General features: G+C 37.6%; 1 protein-coding gene across 4 annotated transcripts; it reads left to right on the top strand.

Moving 5' to 3' along the window:
- Positions 1 to 840: 840 nt before the first annotated feature.
- On the top strand, positions 841 to 16,722 carry RCHY1 (ring finger and CHY zinc finger domain containing 1; the record flags this gene model as incomplete). 4 transcript variants are annotated; one of them, XM_079713201.1, is made up of 9 exons in its annotated part: positions 841 to 930; positions 5,838 to 5,957; positions 6,220 to 6,335; positions 11,320 to 11,398; positions 12,833 to 12,877; positions 12,988 to 13,046; positions 13,135 to 13,161; positions 14,132 to 14,252; positions 16,063 to 16,722. In XM_079713201.1, the coding sequence occupies 9 exons, from the start codon at positions 841 to 843 to the stop codon at positions 16,189 to 16,191; spliced, it is 786 nt and encodes a 261-aa protein (XP_079569327.1). In that variant the 3' UTR covers positions 16,192 to 16,722. The 4 variants fall into 4 exon arrangements, with proteins under 4 accessions (XP_079569327.1, XP_079569328.1, XP_079569329.1 ...); XM_079713202.1 differs by lacking the exon at positions 13,135 to 13,161; XM_079713203.1 differs by lacking the exon at positions 5,838 to 5,957.
- Positions 16,723 to 20,305: the final 3,583 nt, after the last annotated feature.

The raw sequence follows: 20,305 nt of genomic DNA on the forward strand, positions 1-20,305 counted from the left end.
ACCCTAACCTAGGCTGAGCTCCCAGCCCAAGCGTTGCTTCCCCAGGGAAACCTTCCCTGACAGCCAGATTAAGTCAGCTCCCTTCTAGGATTAGCTCTCGGGGAACACACACGTCTCCTTCCTAGCACTTCTCAAAGCTGTAATCCTCCATTTATTTCAGAGTCCCCGATGAACGTCTTTCTCGGCACCAGTCTGTGAGCTCCCTGAGGGCACGGTGGGGAGTGCGTTTTTTCTCACTTTTGTCCCCACGGCGTAGCTGCTGACTGGCACAAAGTAAATGTTAGGATATATACTGAAGGAATGAAGAGGAAGTAAAGGAGAAGAGGACGTAAGAAAGGAGCTCTAGACGCTGAGAAGCGCCTGGGTGCCTACCTGCCGGCTGTGCACGCTCCGGACCCGCTCAGAGCCAGGAGGCCGGGCCGAGCTCCGCCCCTTTCTCGAGGCTCCGGCCGCCGCCGGGAGAGGGAGGGGCCGCCCTGTCACAGGTGCGGATGCGGCCGGAAAGCGGCCCTTCCTCTGGGGCCTTCCTCCTCGCCCCGAACCACGCCCAGGGTGTGGGCGGGTAGCTAAGGGGGGAAAAGGGGAGGCAACCTAAGAGTCATTGCTTTTAGAGGCGAACACAGAGACTAATGCAGACAACAGAGATTGCGCTTTCCCTCGCTTCCGTCTCGTCAGCTCGGGAACCGGAAGTCCGACTGCCCCGGGTCACGTGCCTAGCCGCCATCTTGGCTCCGGTGGGATCTGTACTCGGGAGGGTGTAGGGTAGAGCTGCTATGCTCCTCAGGGCGTAGCTTTCGTCCTGGGGGAAGGGTCCGTGGAATTTGAGGGGAGGTGGAGGAGATGGCGGCCTCGGCGCGGGAAGACGGCGCCCGCGGGCAAGCGCAAGTGCGGCGGGGCTGCGAACACTATGACAGAGGATGTCTCCTGAAGGTGAGGATTTCAGTGGGTTCTTCCCCTACGAGCTTCCGCCGGGCTGGGCTGAGGGCGGGGTGGGCAGGCAGGGCGGTTTTAGGCTTTTGGGCTCAAGTTTGAGGTTAAGCTGTTGTCAGGATACCTTCCCCTCTCACTGGGTTCCTGCTGTAGAGAACGTTTTTGGCAAGGCGACCACAGGCCCCACTTATTCTCTTGTGTGTTGTGCTTTGCGAGCAAAGCTTGTCTTGCTTGGGAAGAGCCTGGCCTTGCACATTGGTTAGTTTATCAGTAGGTTCGTTTATTTAGTCTTTCGCTGCTGGAAGTAGACTGAGGCAGCCTCAGGCCTGTGCCGGCTTTTCTCCAGGATCACTTTCAGGTGTGTGATGAAATAAGCCAAGAGGGGTAAGCAGGTGTAGAATCAGAATACGATTTCATCTCCTGTCGTAAGTAAGTTTTACAGCTTGCCAGCTTCGTTTTAGAGTCAGTGAGTATGCCTAAGCCTGCCAAGGAGGAAACGTATGTGTAATAGGAAGACAGTCATGTAATTGCCACTAATTAGGGAATTATGTGTAGGAGAGTGGCTAGTATGCATATACTGTTACTTGAGCTGTTTGAGAAAAATTCCTAGTCGAATTTTAAAAATTCGCATCCATCCAATTAAAGTTCATTAATTTTTCTTGCAAGAAGCGGTTTAAAGATTTTGCTTAGAAAGCTTGAGCTTTGGAGTCCCACAACCCTACCCCCCAAATTTTAGCTCTGCTCTTTGCTAACTCAGTACTTTTTTTTTTTTTTTTTTTTTTGCGGTACGCGGGCCTCTCACTGTTGTGGCCTCTCCCGTTGTGGAAAACAGGCTCCGGACGCGCAGGCTCAGCGGCCATGGCTCACGGGCCCAGCCGCTCCGCGGCATGTGGGAATCTTCCCGGACCGGGGCACGAACCCGTGTCCCCTGCATTGGCAGGCGGACGCTCAACCACTGCGCCACGAGGGAAGCCCGATAACTCAGTACTTTTGAGAAAACTACTGGTTAATGCCCCACATATAAAATATGGGTGATAGAAGTTCCTGTTTCATAAAAAAGTATGAGGCCTGTAAGGATAACCTAAAGCCTTTTTTGTAGGCGGTGGTTTGGTGACCATTCCTCCACTGCACTGGATAAAGCTGTTTCAAAGGTGGTCATTCACCAGGTGTTGTTTAAGGAGAGTGAGTGCTATCCGTATGATTCCATTTCCATCGAGACGTGTTAGAGTTTGAAACTTCAGGTCTAAAACTGAATTCAACATCCTCGTCCTCCTCTCCTCTCCGCCCAAGAAATCACACAAATACCTCTGTGTTTCATAGCACTCAGGTAGTTGACCCTGAGTATCAAATGCTTCTTTGCCCTCCGCCTCCCTTCCCTTAAATACCAGAGACCAAGTGAAGAGCTTTAAGGAGGAAGTAATCAGCTAAATTAAAAGCTGCTGTTTGCCTTTAAATTTGGCAAGGAGGAGGTCACTGGTGATCTTGACGAGAAAAGTTTCTGTGGAGAGGTTGGGACAGAGTGTGATTGGAGTGGATTCAAGAGAGAATGGGATTAGTGGAAATGGACATAGCCTTTGTAGACAATTGTTGGAGTTGTGCTGTAAAAGAGAGAAAAAAAAATTGAGGCTGTGGTTGTTGGGAGATGTGGGATCATGGGATTTTATTTTTTCCCATGGGAGGGAAGGATGGGAGGTGTTGCAGCATGTATGTATATTCTTTGAAGTGACCCCCCAAAATGAGAACATTTATCATGCAGGAGGGAGGGGGAAACTGTAGGAGCCCTGTCTTTGAGTAGCCAAACTGAAGATGGGATCCAGTGTACAAGGAGAGGAGTTGGCCTTAGATAAAAACATGGGCTGTAGGCTGTAACAGAAGGACAGACAGTGTGAGGTACATTTGCAAGTAGGTTGACAGAGTTTGTGGGAGAATGTTCTCTTTTGATTATTTCTGTTTTCATAGGGGAAGAAGAGGTTTTTGAGGTTTGAAGAGAGAGGAGAAGATCTGAAATAATCATCTAGGTGTTCAGTCCTAGACGGTGGAAGAATGAAGGAATTGACTAGGGAAACATGGTAGTAAGAGCCCACTTTTTATTAGGGGTTATGACTTAAACGTGAGAACAGCCACTGTGGTGGTGCTTTTGCTTGGAGAGAATTGGATTTAACCAGAGTTGGGGTTCTGGGTAGGTGAGTATGTAAATAGAGAAGGAAGGAACTAGGGTGTGTGCAAGGGAAGAAGCGGAATTAGTTGGAAAAGGAGGAGGTAGTGGTTAGAGAATTTAATGCTTGAAATTAAGATACAAACAGGATTCAGTTCTTGTTCTAAGCAGTGGTTCTTAAAGTGTGGGTGATTGGACCCCTGGGAATTCCTGAGGCCCATTAGAAGGCTACTTTGTACTGCTAAGACATTATTGTCTTTTTTAGCATGTGTGAAACTAATGACTAAAACTGCTAGCACCTTAACATGAATCAAGGCAGTGGCACTGAACTGTACTAAACCTATAGTTTAAAAAAAAAAAAAAGCCAGTTTCACTTAATAATGTTATTGATAGAATTAAAGCAGTAAAATTATTAATTGTATAAAATACCAACCATTGAATACATGTCTTTTTGTATGTTTGAAATGGGATGTTTTCATCAGGCACTTTTGCAAACTTATATTAGGTGCTTGTTATGAGGAAAAGCTCTGTGCAATTGGATTATGAACTGAATGAGTTTCTTTTTTAATGGGACATTTTTTTACTTGAACTATGATTATCAGACTTGAGTATTTGCTGGACATTTTCTCGACTAGGAGGGAAGTGAGACTGTCATTGCAAGGAAAACAATCAGCAGTGATAAAATTCAAGCTTTCATGTAAAAATTAGAGTTTTGGAAAACCTGTGTTAGCTTCTTTGAGCTTGAAAGCTTCACAATACTTAGTTTTCTGATAAGATGGTTAGTGATGTTAACAAATGTGATTTTTTGATATTGCATGTCAAATGTGGGAACACTGGGGAGAGCTACATAATTCAGTGAACTGATATTTTCCAAATGACCAGTGGGTGGATAAAAGGTCCATTCACAATGCAAGATAGATCAATGGAAGGGAGAAAAGTTCACTGATTAGTTTCAGATTTCATGTTGCAACTACCTGTTCTTAAGATTTGTTGAGTTTTGGTGTAGTATCAGAAGAATATCCATAATTTTCTAAGAAGGTTATTAAAATACCCCTCCCTTTTCCAACTACATATTTGTGTGAGCCCAAAATTTCTTCATATACTTCAGCCAAAACTGAGTGGATACAGAAGCACATATGAGAATCTACCTATTTGGGGGGGAAATATAGCTGTTTTTCATTACAATATGTTATTTATGTTAACATGTAATTCATTTGTTGCTATTATTTTAAAAATAAGTAATATTTTAAAAACCTGTAAGTTTTAATTTATAATATGGTAGGTGTCAATAGATAATAATTTCACAGAAACAAAAGCTCTTTGGGATCCTCCATAATTTTTTTTTTTTTTTTTTTGTGGTACGTGGGCCTCTCACTGTTGTGGCCTCTCCCATTGCAGAGCACAGGCTCCGGACGCGCAGGCTCAGCGGCCATGGCTCACGGGCCCAGCCGCTCCGCGGCATGTGGGATCTTCCCGGACCGGGGCACGAACCCATATCCCCTGCATTGGCAGGCGGACTCTCAACCACTGCGCCACCAGGGAAGCCCCTCCATAATTTTTAAGACTATATGTAAAGGGGTTGAGACCAAAATATTTGAGAACCACTGTTTTGCGGCATGACTGAGAATATGTGGCTGAGGAGGGTTGGAGGACAAGGCCATTGGAAGTGAGAAAGGGAACTGAGAGTTCAGGGTATTGGAGGGATTATCACTGTTGGATGTGCAGTTAACTAAGATTTAGGACAAGAGTAATATTGGAAAGAAGAGGAGCCAGTTGAGTGTTAAAATAAGAAAGGAATGAGCTATGTTACGGGAAGTCATGGCATAGGAAGTCTTCAGAAATGAGAGGATCTGAAAGGTCACAGTGTACTGCAAAGTATCAGGTTAGCTTACTGGCCTGCAGACTTCTCCATGTACTGGTTAGGGTAAGGTCTGCAAAAAGACCCAGTAGTAATGTGAGTTAAAGAATAAAGAGTTTATTTCTTCTCACCTAACAATTCAAGGTGAATGATGCAGTTTGGTAATGAGGCTCTGTTTCACATGATCATCCTAGGGACAAGTTTTTTCCATTGTATTATTTTGCTATGGAGGAAGAGGCATGCCCTGTTTCTTAATACGCAGGCCCAGGAGTGGCACTGATTTCTTCCGTGTGTATTCTGTTTGTAAGAACTTAGTCATTTGGTCACAGGTAACAGCAGGGAAACTGTAGTATAGCTGGGCAGTCATGTGCCCGGGAAGAAGGAGACAGTAGATTTTGTTGGACAACTGGCAGTCTTTGCTGCTCTTGAAAACAAGGACTGTTTTTTACGTTTATTGCATCTTCTAAAGTATCAGATACATAGTTGATGGTTAGTAAACTTAAGAGGACTAAAATATAATCTTTATAGTATTTAATGCTTCGGGTTTGAAGTTGGTAAATGAATTTATCTGGAATGTCTAGGTAGAAATTGCCTGCCTGCCATTTAGGCTGAGAATGAGTTTAGGGTGTTGTGGGATTAGTTTTGCAATCTAGGGAATTGCATCCTTCACAGTTCTTCTGTCTTTAACTACAAGGTTGTGTTCAGCTTGATACAGAAATTTAGATGTTGAAGGAAAAACAGTGAAATGTCATGTTCAGTGTCAGTTTACCAAATGATCTATTGGTTGTAATCTTTTGACCTTGTTCCAAGGAGGAGGAGGAAGGAAATTTCTTTTTGCATTGCAAACTTGTCTATTCTTGCTTCTTATAACTGTTTTTCTCCCTTGGGGATTAGGCACCATGCTGTGACAAGCTTTATTCTTGCCGGTTGTGTCATGATAACAATGAAGATCATCTGCTAGATCGCTTTAAAGTAAAGGAAGTGCAGTGCATAAACTGTGAAAAAATCCAACGTGTAAGATTTTATCACAAATTTCTACTTTCTTTCTTTTTAAAAAAATTATCCTAAGGTGATTTTAAAATTTTAATCAAGAGTATTGCCAGTATGGCTTCTTTAGCTCTTAAAGTAAGCGTTATCTTGGATTTCAGTATATAAAAACTTGTAAAGATAAAACTGCACGTACATTAATAAAAATTCTGGATATTTAAATAGTAATTCAAAATGTTTTGGTAAACTCTAATTTTTTAGTTACATGTGTTTTTTTTTTTTTTTTTAGGCACAACAGACTTGTGAAGAATGTAGCACATTGTTTGGAGAATATTATTGCAGTTTGTGCCATCTGTTTGACAAAGACAAGAAACAGTATCATTGTGAAAACTGTGGAATTTGTAGGTACTGTATGCATTCTTTTCTAATTGCTTTTGATATATCTGAGGAATAGTAGTTTTTAAAATAAACTTAGTTGGAATATAATTATTGATACATCTTATAAAATACATTCAGTTTAAGTATCCAGTTCAGTAACTTTTGACAAATATATATACTGCGTTACTACCAACACAAATCAAGATAAAAAAAATTTCCATTATTCTAAAAAGTTTCTTCATGCCTTCGTCATTTAACTAGGCCATCAACAATTGTGTGCCTATTTAAATTTTAACTTTGGGGTAGAAAATATGCTTTTATATGAAGTGTTTTGTGGGCAACGAAGGTAAAAAATTAGGGTAGATTTTTTTCCTTTTTGAAGATTAATTTTTAAAAAGTTGTCAGAAGTTTTGATAAAATCACTACAGACTTAAAAATTGGAAAATACAGAAAAGTAGAAAGAATGAAAGTATTGATAAAACAGCCTGAAATCCAATCACCCACTGACAAGGTACTATTGACATGTTGGTATATAGGACTTTTTTTCTTTCTAAAAATCCTGAAGTGTTAGATGTATACATAAGCATATATGTAACATGTGTATGTTTTAAAGTATACTAATACAACAAGCCACTCATTTTAAGAAATAGAATGTTACCAATACTGCTGGAGCTCTTAAGTATTCTCTGTTAATCCTTTCTCCTTGATCCCACTGGAGAATTTTAAATCGCTTTCTTTTCTTTTATGTAGTTGTTTTTAAGGAAGGATAACAAACATACCAAAAGATGTACCAATCATAAGCAAACAACCTTTTCTAGTTTTTAACTCTAGAAGTTTGATTTGGGTCTTTTTTATATCTTTCATGTCTATACTATTTGAACGTATGGAATATAGTAATATATTACTATAGTAATATAGTAATAATTGGTTTAATGTTCTCTGCTAATTCTAACATCTGTGTCAGTTCTGGATTGATTCTGATTGATGGATTATTCTTTTTTGGTTGGGTTTTCCTGCTGCTTTGTGTCACTGATCATTGTTGGATACCAGACATTGTGATTTTTACCTTGTTGGGATATTTTCATATTCCTACAAATCTTCGTGAGCTTTATTTTGAGATGCAGTTAAGTTACTTGGAAACAGTTTGGTACTTCTGGGACTTGCTTTTATAATTTGTTAGATGGATCTGGAGGTGTGCTTATTCTAGGAATAATTATTCCTCACTACTGAGGTATTACTCAGTACCTTCCTGAGTACTCTGCCCAGTATCCCATGAGTTCTAAGGTTTTCCAATCCGGCTGATGGGAGTAAGCACTGATCCTGGCCATGTCTGAATGCTGAGCACTGTTCCTTCTAGTTCTCTCGGATGGTTCTCTCTCTGGCCTTGGGTAGTTTCCTCACATGCACGCACTGATGTGTATCCTGCTAAATACCTGAGGGGGCTCCCCTGTGCAGCTCTGTCCTCTCTGGTACTCTGTCCTGTGAACTCCAGCCATCTTCTCAGTCAGGAAGTCTTTTTGACTCTGCCTTACTTCCTTCAACTTGTTTGGCCTGGAGGTGCTCTAAGCAGTAAACTGGGGCAATTGTAGGGCTCACTTAATTTGCTTCCTGTATCTCACAGATCACTGTCCTTCATTGCCTGATGTTCAGTGAAACTTGTTTCATATATTTTGTTTGGGTTTTGTAGTGGTTGTTTTAGGCAGGAGGGTAGATCCAGTCTCTCTTATTCTGTCTTGGGCAGTAGTGGAAGCCTCCCTGCAGGGTTTTACCTGTGGAATTTGACAGGCTGATTCTAAATTTCACCTGGAAGAGAAAATTCACATAGCTAAGCAGATTTTGAAAAGGAAGAATAACAAGGAGGGGGTGCCTTTCCACATAATCAAAACATGATAAAGTTAGAGTAATTCAAATGGTGTGTTCTTTGTACAGGAATAGACAAATAGATAAAGGGAAGAACAGTGTGTTTGTGAGTGTGTGTGTGTACATTCACATATTTATACATATGAATTTATAACAAAAGTGGCATTTCAGATCAGGGGAAAGGGCATTAGGAAAATTGATTATCCATTTGGGAACAAAAAATTGATTACTAAAACTGTGCATTCATTAGAATATGGTTTTAGCATGTTGTGACAGAAACTCTGAATAACAAGTGCTTCAAAAAAGATAGACATTTATGTTTCTTATGGAAAAGTCTGAACCATGTAGTTAATTAAACAGAAGTCCAGGTTCCTCTTATTTTTTTGCCATCCATAAGATATTTTCTTGCCTACATAGTTTAGAAGAGTCCATATTCTGGTCAGTGGAAAGGGGGAAATAGGTGAAGGGAAGGTATACCCTTTTCTCCTAAGGGCATGAGACAGAATTTTCATTTGTCTCTTCTGTTCATACCTTCAGAGAAGTTAGAAAATAGTTTTTATTCTGGACAGCCCTGTGCCTAGCTAAATGTTCTGTTGTTGTGCAAGAAGAGGTATAAGAGAAATTTGGGGACAACTAGCAATCTCACCTTTACCATACCTAATACATTTCAAATGGATGAAAGAAAAATATAAAAATTATAAGCCATAGTATCAGAAGTATATAGAGGAATATGTTCATGACCTATAGGTTTCAAAAGTCTTTTCAAGACCAGAGGCAGAAGCATAAGGCATAAAGGGGAATATGTCTTTTTATTACATAAGAATTAAAATGACTGTATGACAAAAGATGACATACCAGAAAAATAATTGTAACATGCAAGTCAAAACGATTAATACCCAAGATATGTGAAGAGCTCCTTTAAATAATGTTCCTCAAAAAAACTAAAAGTAGAACTACCATATGATACTATATGCAATTCCACTCTTGGGTACATATTCGAAAAAAATGAAAACACTAATTTGAAAAGGTACATGCACCCCAAGTGGTACTGTTCATAACAGTATCACTTACACACACACACACACACACACACACACACAGAGGAATATTACTCAGCCACAGAAAAAGAATGAAATTCTGCCATTTGCAATGCCATGGGTGGACCTAAAGAGTATTATGCTTAGTGAAAAGCCAGACAAAGACAAATGCTGTATGTTATCACTTATATGTAGAATCTAAAAAAAAAAAAAACAATGAATGTATATAACAAGACAGAAACAGACTCACAGATATAGAAAACAAACTAGTGGATACCAGTGGGAAGAGAGAGGGGAGGGAGGGGCAAGATACAGGGGTAAGGGATTAAGAGATGCAAACTGCTATGTATAAAATAGATAAGGAACAAGGATATATTGTACAGCACAGGGAAATAATAGCCATTATTTTGTAATAACTTTTTTTTTTCTTTTTGCGGTATGCGGGCCTCTCACTGTTGTGGCCTCTCCCGTTGTGGAGCACAGGCTCCGGACGTGCAGGCTCAGCGGCCATGGCTCACGGGCCCACTCCGCGGCATGTGGGATCTTCCTGGACCGGGGCACGAACCTGTGTCCCCTGCATTGGCAGGCAGACTCTCAACCACTGCGCCACCGGGGAAGCCCTGTAATAACTTTAAATGGAGTATAATCTATGAAATGTTTTTTTAAATTTTAATTTATTTTTGGCTGCTTTGGGTCTTCGTTGCTGCACACGGGCTTTCTCTAGTTGCAGTGAGCGGGGGCTACTCTTCGCTGCGGTGCACGGGCTTCTCATTGCGGTGGCTTCTCTTGTTGCGGAGCATGGGCTCTAGGTGTGCAGGCTTCAGTACTTGCAGCATGCGGACTCAGTAGTTGTGGCTTGCAAGCTCTAGAGCTCAGGCTCAGTAGTTGTGGCGCACGTGCTTAGTTGCTCCACAGCATGTGGGATCTTCCCGGACCAGGGATCCAACCCGTGTCCCCTGCGTTGGCTGGCAGATTCTCAACCACTGTGCCACCAGGGAAGTCCTCTATGAAAATATTGAATCACTATGCTGTATATTTGAAACTAATATAATATTGTAAATCAAGTATATACTTCAGTTAAAAAAAAGAGCTTTTAAAAAAATATTTATGTATTTGCTGTGCTGGGCCTTAGTTGCGGCACACAGGATCTTTGTTGCCGCGTGTGGGATCTTTGTTGTGTCATGCGGGATCTAGTTCCCTGACCAGGGATCGAACCTGGTCCCCCTGCATTGGGAGCATGGAGCCTTAACCACTGGACCACCATGGGAGTCCCAAAAAGACCTCTTTTAAATTGATGAAAGACAAATACCCTAGTAGAAAAATGAACCAAGCACATGAACAGGCAATCCATGGGAGAAATCCAAATGGTTCATAAACATTAAAATATGCTCCCTGTCTCATCATTTGAGAAATGCAAATTAAAAAGACTTTTCAAATTCGTCTGTCATATAGGTAACCAGCGTTGGCTAGGTTGTGGGGAACATGGGTGCTGTCACACATTGTTGGTGGGAGTATAAACTGTACTGTCTTTGGAGGTCAGTTTGGCAGCATCAGAACTGATGATGCAATGCCCTCTGACCCCATAGTTTCACTTTTAGGAATCTTACAAAAAGTCATCAACATGTAGGTTGAGTGATGTCTGTATACAGATATTTACTGTATCATTGTATTAACTAAAGATAGTAAATTATATCAATAGAAGAATATTTAAAAAATTATGATCTATCCATACCATGTAATATTATGAAACTGTGGAGAGGAATAAAGTGGTTCTATGTATTCATACATAGAATACTCTTCAGGAAATAATTGTTTTCTTCAGAAAGTTGCAGAACAGGATATATAGAAAGAATCCATCTATGTAAAAAACAAAACCCAAAGTGTGTGTGTCTGTATATATATATGGGCAATTTTATAGGAAAAAAAGACATGGAAGGGTAGGTACCATTCTGCTTATAGTGCTTTTACATTTGGGGAACGCTGTTGGGGAGGTAGGGGTTTACCTCATTTATTCAGTGTGGTTTGAACTTTTTTTGCAGTGAAACTAAACTCATATATGATGAACAGATTATCACTGTAGTAAAAAACGTGTTTGTTTTTCATACTTTTTTTAGGATTGGTCCAAAGGAAGATTTTTTCCACTGTCTGAAATGTAACTTATGCCTCACAATAAATCTCCAAGGAAAGCACAAGGTATATAATTCAGTTTGCATGATTTAAAAAGTATTACAGTGTTTTTGAAAACAGCTCAAATCCTAATTTGTTTAAAAGCATGCTCATTTTCAGATATTACCGAGTACAGTCATGTCGCTTTTTATCTTTCAGCAGTATTAAGTAGATATTCTAAAGTATACACCTTAGAATATCTGATCTATAAGAATACTTCCATCAGTTATTAGTATAATGTAGACAACTTCTAAATTGGCTTATGGATTCTTATCATTGATATTGGTTTTAAGAATAGCTTTTAAAAAGTGTGGTACAGGAGAAATACAGAGCAGTGTAAACTTTTGTTAACACAGCATTCCAAGAAAATTCAGTATTCCTTTCATAATTAGACAAATATTTTTCATTTGGATGTAGAAATTTTATGTCATGATCCTAGGCCTGTTAAAAATTATTTTTCATTACTTAGGAGAAAATCTAATAAACTATCATTTATAGTACTGTTTCTATCCAGGAATTTAGAGAATGGAGAGACTAACGAGGGTGTTTTAAAAATAGATACTAGAGAATAACTGGTCTAAAATACTGAGGTGGTGAGATGAATAATGAACATAGGGGATATTGTGATGAGTATAAGGGAGAAACAATGGGGCTGAATAAAGATGACACCCAAGGTTTTTAGTGCTGGCTTAAAGTACTTGATTAATAGATTGTGAATTTGTAGGAGATGAAAGATTGGGTTTGGTTTTACCATCTTGAGTTTAGGGTGATAGCAAGATATGCTTGCTGTGTTGTCTTTAGAAAACTGTATACTCATTTTCTCTTGTGGTATTTTTATTTTGTTTCTCAGTTATTTTTTATTGTTTATATTAGTAAGTGGTCGTATCAGGTGCTTAGTTAAAAAACCTGGGCATCATCCATGGCTTGGTGCTTTTTCTCTTACCTCCTCACACCTAATCAGACACTGTCTTGTCCAGTTAAGAACTCAGGCCTTGTGGGCACCGTGTTGGAGCTCAAATATATTTCCACCTCTTGCTACCGTATAATTTTGGGAGTTCTTTAGCTTCTCTAGGCCTCAAATACATCATCTGTAAAATGGGGTAATAATTGTACCTGTTTCATTTAGTGTTGTGGGAATTAATTGAGGTAATACAGGTAATGAACTTGGCATATGGCATGTAGTACAATCTCTATAATATGAACTGTTATTATTTATTTAAAAAATGGAGATAATTTGAATAATTAAGACATATTAAGCAATTTCATTGTTTCAGGTAACGTGCAAAGCCATAGTTGTGAGAGTTAACTTCAATTTTTGTCTGACATATAAGAAATGTGTATTAATGTTCATTATTATCTTTAATAAGTTGGTATTGTTTCCTTAGTTTTTATTATTAATACTATGGTTATATCATTTCCATCTAGTTAAGCTTTGATAATTTTAGTTTTGCTTTTAAACAGTGTATTGAAAATGTTTCCCGGCAGAATTGTCCAATATGTTTGGAGGTAAGCTTAAAATATTTTTTGTTTTGGAGATATCCCCTCTTGAATTTAAAATACTGGGTATTTATACTGTCTTCATGTAATTAAGCACTAACATTTATTTTCTTTTACAGGACATTCACACATCCCGTATTGTTGCTCATGTCTTGCCATGTGGACACCTTTTACACAGGTAAAGTAACTTTGTTTTTTTTCCTAAAAAATGTTTGGAAATAGTGGAGGTACTTTTTGCTTTATTAAAATAATGTTATATTTTTCAGAACGTGTTATGAAGAAATGTTGAAAGAGTGAGTGTTTCATGGGATTTAAAAAACTGTAATTGTAAGACCTCTGTTTTCTTTTCTTTTCTTTCCTTTTTTTTTGTTTTTTTGAGGGGAGGGGGAAATGGGCAAACCTTGCAGTTACTTGCACCATATTGGACATGGTAGATATTTCTCTCGAGATGGGTTGGGTAGATGGGTAGTGTTAAATTGAGCAAAAAGCATGGTGGGGGCATAGGAATATACCTTTGTCCTCATGTTTCTGCTATGCCTTATCTCATCCCGCAACTTGAGACAGATAACTCTCATTTTCTGGCTATACTTATTGGGGAGCTCAGTCTCTGCCAGAGGCAGTCATAGCGTTGGAAAAAATAAAAATGCTGAGGCATGTTGCTCAAAATTCTTAGTTGTTTTATTGGCTCAGTATAATGACCTGCTAAAAAAAGCTGATAACAAGATTTATCTAATGCTGATTTTGTTGTGGGGAAAGGATGCTAAAGTGGGATGCAAATAGTTAGGAAAGAGGAGACTGTGTAAATGTATTTTGGTCTTGCAAACTAATGAGTAGAAACTTTAAGAGCCAGATAGAAGGGAACTTTTTCAGAATTTTTAGAAAGGAAATAATATGATCTGAATAAGTTTTAAGGAATACAATCTCCTTTGCTTGAATAGATTAAGAAATTGAGGCTGTTTAGCTAAAAAGCAGTTTAATTGGTTTTTAAAATATATTGAGTATATTCTACAGAGAATATTGAGTAATTCCTCTTCATTTTAGAGAACTGAGGAAAAAGAAGTAGGTTTAAAAAATACCCTATGACACAGGATTTAATTGAAAACTTTTATATTATGAAAGTTTCCAGATTTGTAAGATGATCTTGAAATATAAAATAATACCTATCTTGGATGGTTTATGTACCAGTTAGCATGCATCTTCTTGTATACCTGAGTTGATATACTCCCCATTTAATGTTTGGGAAATAACTTTTATCTCTCCTAGAGGCTACAGATGTCCATTATGTATGCACTCTGCTTTAGATATGACTAGGTACTGGAGACAGCTGGATGATGAGGTAGCACAGACTCCTATGCCATCAGAATATCAGAACATGACTGTGGATGTGAGTAGAATCAATGCTTAAAAAAACTTTTCAGGTTCCTTGTTGATGTTCTTGTTTATTTTTGCCCTTTTGCTCAGATCTGTCTAAAAAATACTATTTGGGCGTAGATGCCAATGTGATGATTAATGGGAAGGACAGAATAATCTTTAAATTTTAGTTACTCTGAACTCAAAAGACCAGGAAAAAAAAATCCAAGAATATCTTTGTGAAATTCTTCCCAACACTAGATGGCAGGCAAAAACTTTATTCTGAATAATATACATATTACTTAACAGAGTCAGTTGGTAATGTAACTGAGTAGAGGTGGATTACTGGTTTGATGTTTTATTTTAGTTATGTTTTAATTTTAATTATTTTAAATTTTATTTCAGGCAAACATGTTTACTGATTTTTTTTTTAAAGATTACTTCTTGGTTTTTAATGTTTATTACCCTTTTTAGTCTAAGACTTTATTTGGTCTTAGCCTGTAATCTAAAATATAAGAGGTATTTCTGTGCCTTTTGCCTTGTGGAGAATGATCATCTTTTCTCCATTAATTGAGATGTGCTGCTATCTAGTCTCAGCATAGTACATTCAGTTACAGGCTAGAATTGGAAAGTAGATAGCTTTCTGGTGCTTTAATAATTTTTTGACATGAATTTTCAAAACATCTTCATTTCAAATACTTCTACACAAGAAGATAAAAACCACTTAACAAAGCCAGATAAAAATTATTTTCGGTTTTATTCACACTGGTGCATTTCATAATTCATGTGGATAATTGAATTGTTAGTAACATCAATGAAAGATCACTTTTGTAATACTGATAGTTGTGTCATGTTTTAATAGAGGATGTAGTGTGCTATGTCCTATTTAGATCATTTTTTAAAATAACAGCCTTATTGAGATATAATTCACATATCATACAACTCATCCATTTAAAATATCCAGTTCAGTGCTTTTTAGTGTATTCTTGGAGTTGTGCAAACATAACCACCATCAATTTTAGAATATTTTCATCACCCCAAAAGGAAAACCCCATAGCCATTAGCAGTCATTCCTTAATCCTCTAGCTCTAGGCAATGAGTAATCTACTTTCTACATTTAGATCATATTCTTAAAAGAATTACTTTCCAAATTACAATTTAGAGAAAATTTGGATGTTTTCTACTTATTATGGTGTGGCTCTTCTAAAGCTAATGCTTTTCTCACATAGTAATTTATTGATCTTTTTTCAGGTTAACACCTTTTTTATTTTTCAGGATCTCAGTACTAGAAGAGATTAATTCCTAAGTGGCATCTTATTGTCATTTTAGGGATGAGCCAAAAGCTTTTTATTTGTTCAACTTTAGAAAGTATTCTTTTGGACTTTAATTCATTTTTGAGGCATGGAAGGCTAGGAACTTAGTATATTAAAGAATAAGCAAAAATATTATAAGTATGTAAAAATTTGTTTTGTTAACTAAGATAATATTCTAAGTGTCAACAAAAAATAATGAAATTGTGTGTTGTTTTGAGTTAGTATAGGTGTTGATCTGATTATGATGCCTATGTTAATTTTTGTGCTACTACTATTTATACTATTTGGGAACTATTTTAAAATAAGACTTCTTAGCTCAAATCAACATTTTCATTTTCTAAATTCAAAGCTACTCTTATTAAGAGTTTTTAGTGAACAAATAAAAGGTATTTCTATTTATGGAAACTTTAGACTTAACATATGTATGTTTTCATATCTTCAGTATGATTTTCAAGAAATTGTTTTGAGCAGACAGTGCCACTTTCTATCTATAAGGTTTGGTATACTTAATTTTAATTCATCTCTTTTCAGATTCTCTGCAATGATTGCAATGGAAAATCTACAGTCCAGTTCCATATATTAGGCATGAAATGTAATATTTGTGAGTCCTACAATACTGCTCAGTCTGGGGGCCGTAGAATTTCAGTAGATCAGCAATGACCAGCCTATACTGCACTGGACAACTCAGCATTTTCTAGTATAGAAAAAGGTTATCTTTTTATCATGATGCGTCAGAATCTGTGCATTAGAGTTGATGTGTTTTGTATTAGTGTCACAGGGTAAAATCTTATTACAGGACTTAAGGATTCAGGGTTTCTTTATAGAATTATCACAGATCTACATTGAGTGAAAGCCACCATGCTTGTGTTTTAATTGGAAATTCCTTTGGTGTCAGTTGTTTGGAAGTTAATGTTTGCCACTGAAATTCACATCCATAGGTGTATTATACTTACATGGAACTTTGTTTTAAGTGACACTATGCACACAGAATTCATTTCTAGTTCTTGATAGAACTGTACTTAATTCTCAGTATTATTCTTGACTTTTTAAGGGGTGTGCTATGAGAATATGTTCTATCTTACTGTTAAAATCTAATTACATATACTTTAGAATTTTCTAAGATGGTCCTTTGGATCCTGTAAATGTGAATTTTGATGAAATAACTGCTAATAAAACTATATTGAAACAGTATTTTATAGAAAGTTTTTTTTCCAAGGCTATCTATTTTTGGCTCAGAGCAATCCTCTTTTCTTTATCTTGAAGTATTCTTCTAAAAGAGTAATTGGGAAAAAGGTAAAATAATAGAACTACTCTAAGCCTTAAGAAAGCCATCAACATTGAAAATAATTGTTTTGGTTGTCCGAAATTATTTTTTCGAAGAATAATTTATTCGGTCAGCAGTTATTTAGTGAGCAACTGTTATGTGCTGGCTATGGTTCTAGATGCTATAGAGATAACAGTGAACAATACAGACCAAAGTCCCTGCCTACATGGTGTTACATTCTAGTGTTCTTCACACTTGACTAGCTTTTTCCTTGTTTTTCTTTATGTATGCAGTGGTTGTCTTTGTTGTGAATGGGGTGGATTCTTTCTTCTCTAAATGCTTGAAAGTAGGTATGGATGAGTAGAAGGGACATGAAATGTAACTTTTTCAGGGACTCGTGATGGAATTAAATATACCTCTTAATTCAGGAACATGGTACACAAAAATGTTTGATGACCTGAACTTTTTTACAGCAGTGTCCCAGTATCCAACTTAGTCTGCTTATAAAAAGCTTTAGGTTAGGAAGTAAAATGTGTACATATCAGTCGACAGGTATTTATTAAACACCAATTATGTTTCCAGCTTTGAGCTAGTTGAATCTCCTGTGAGTAAGGAAGATAGCCTTTTAACTAAAAATCCTAACATTTCTGGTACATTTATTTCTTTGTTGAAATCTCTACCTGGACAAAGGTAGCAGTATTTGTCTGTTTGTTTGTTTTGGCCACTCCGTGTGGCCTGCGGGAATCTTAGTTCCCCGACTTAGTTCCCTGATCGAACCTGCACGCCCTGCAGTGGAAGCACAGAATCTTGACCACTGGGCTGGCAAGGAAGTCAGGGCAGCAGTATTGATTTCCAGTTTGGGGCCCAGATCTTCTTTATTGTATCCTGTCTTGCTGTCTTCCATGTTCTGCTCTTGTGTTCTCTCCCTTTGTCTGTTTCCGCCGCCTGGGTGGAGCACTCGTGCTGATCTTGATTTGGGGAAGGTATGGGATAGTTTGGTAGGTATCACCAGTCAGTATACAGATAAGGAAGACTAGTTTTCCAGTTGTATTACTTTGTATTTCTGTTATCTAATCCTGCTAAACTGATCTAAATCATACTGTTGCTTTAATCATAGAATCATTGGCTCTTTGAGTAGGAGTGAGTATTGTAATAGTAACAAAGTTCTGATTTGAGCATCTGCTGTTTGCCAGGCTTAGTGATTAGCATTAATCACTACCATAATTATGTAGGGTAGGTGCTGTCATTTCATAGATGAAGTTCAGAGGTTAAATGACATGCTTGAGTTAGTGACAGGCACTCAGTATTGGAGCTGGGAATCAGATCCAGGTCTATGACCCCAAACCCACTATTCCATGCTGCCTTTAACTCAACTTTCACTTTGCTAAACTACCCTTGATAGCTAAGTCATCTGTCATGGAGGAGCTTGTGATTTGATAGACCTTCCATTTTTAGTTGTCTTCTTTTAACTCTAAATCTGATTAGTTATGTCTTCAACTCAGGATGCAAATCTGTCCAAAATAATGCAGATTTGGTAATGTAAAAGCTTGTTTATGATATCCAGTGATGTGCTTGAAGCAGTTTTCAAATGCCCTTGAAGTTTATGTACCAAGGGTTCCTTCAAGGGTTTGTCCATGGCATGTCAATTCAATGCTTAAAATCCTTTAACAGTTCTCATTCACAGTCAGAAGTTCCTTAGCATTCAATACATAATACTTAAAATGGAAAATCTTAAAAAATTTTTTGGCTTGTCTTAATTCAAAAATATCTTTATTGTAGGAAAGAGATAGGAAAAGAAGGTTAAAAAAAACTTACCTTTCAGAGATGACTACTGTTAATATTTTTTAATGGATAACTTCGTTCTTTTCTTCTTCATAGAGACTTTTAAAAAAGCTTAGGAATGTTAAATGCTTAGTCTGATCTTTAGTATGGTGGTATGGTAGAATTGTCTGTCCCTGAAATAAGGTAGAGCAGAATTGTCTGTCCCTAAAATAAGTCAGATTGCCTTGCCATAGAATTTGTATGTACAGTATACTTCCTGTAAAAACCAGTAACTCAATATGTTTATGAATTTCTTGATGCATGGAAGCCTGTTGGCCCCTTTTATCATTAATGAAGTGTGTATATCAAGTTCACTTTTTACCTCTTGTAGTTTCTAGAGTCTTCTTAACCAGTTTGTGGAGTTGTGTATGATATTGACTTTAGCTCATGTTTGAAGTAGTAGTATGTTTATGGTGTCATAGATTTTTAAACTCATTTTTGTTTTTTTTCCACTAAAACCTATTTTCATATTGTACCCATATTTAATTTTCTTTTAATTAAAAACATTTTGGTCATGAATCACAACAAATGTGAGTAGTAAGGAGCCAACATCCTATCTTATACGTGCTTGACACCTAATAGGTGTTCAGTAGTCAATACATTAATTTGAAGTGAATTAATTAACTTGAAATGGATGTTCAAAAGTCTGTGTCATTTCTTTAATCATCTCTAAGTTCTCTTACAGGTTTTGCCATTTATATTATTTCACTGAATTTATTTCTTACTAAGTGGACTTATTTCTTGTCATTTTCATGTCGATTTTTTTCCCTTGTGCTTGTCCAGTTAATCCTTTGTATTACATGCCACCTTTAGGCAGGTCTGCTTTTGTAATTTGTTCTTACACATCTGTTTTCATTCCCATAATAGTTTCATACCTACTTGGTTGTCTTCCATCTGATTTCACTTTCTGTCTCCCTCATGTCCAGATTACTTAATCTTGCCAGATTACTTTTCCTAAACTTACATGTTATAATTTTAGTCAAAATGATGTACAGGTTCCCTACCGTATATTTGATTAAGCCCAGATTCCACACATTGATGTCTTTACAGTATTGTTCCAGTTTTTTTTTTGATAATCTTTATTAATTCAGTTAGCATTTTTTTCATTTTATTTTATTTATTTTTTTATACAGCAGGTTCTTATTAGTAATCAATTTTATACACATCAGTGTACACATGTCAATCCCAATCGCCCAATTCCTCACACCACCATCCCCACCCCCCGTGGCTTCCCCCCCTCGGTGTCCATATATTTGTTCTCTCCGTCTGTGTCTCAATTTCTGCCCTGCAAACTGGTTCATCTCTACCATTTTCTAGATTCCACATATATGCGTTAATATGATATTTGTTTTCCTCTTTCTGACTTACTTCACTCTGTATGACAGTCTCTAGATCCATCCATGTCTCAACAAATGACCCAGTTTCGTTCGCTTTTATGGCTGAGTAATATTCCATTGTATATATGTACCACATCTTTATCCATTCGTCTGTCAGTGGGCATTTAGGTTGCTTCCATGACCTGGCCATTGTAAATAGTGTTGCAATGATCATTGGGGTGCATGTGTCCTCTTGAATTATGGTTTTCTCTGGATATATGCCCAGTAGGGGGATTGCTGGATCATATGGTAGTTCTATTTTTAGTTTTTTAAGGAACCTCCATACTGTTCTCCATAGTGGCTGTATCAATTT

Source organism: Hyperoodon ampullatus (assembly GCF_949752795.1).
Source record: "Hyperoodon ampullatus genome assembly, chromosome: 1".
NCBI classification, from domain to species: domain Eukaryota; kingdom Metazoa; phylum Chordata; class Mammalia; order Artiodactyla; family Ziphiidae; genus Hyperoodon; species Hyperoodon ampullatus.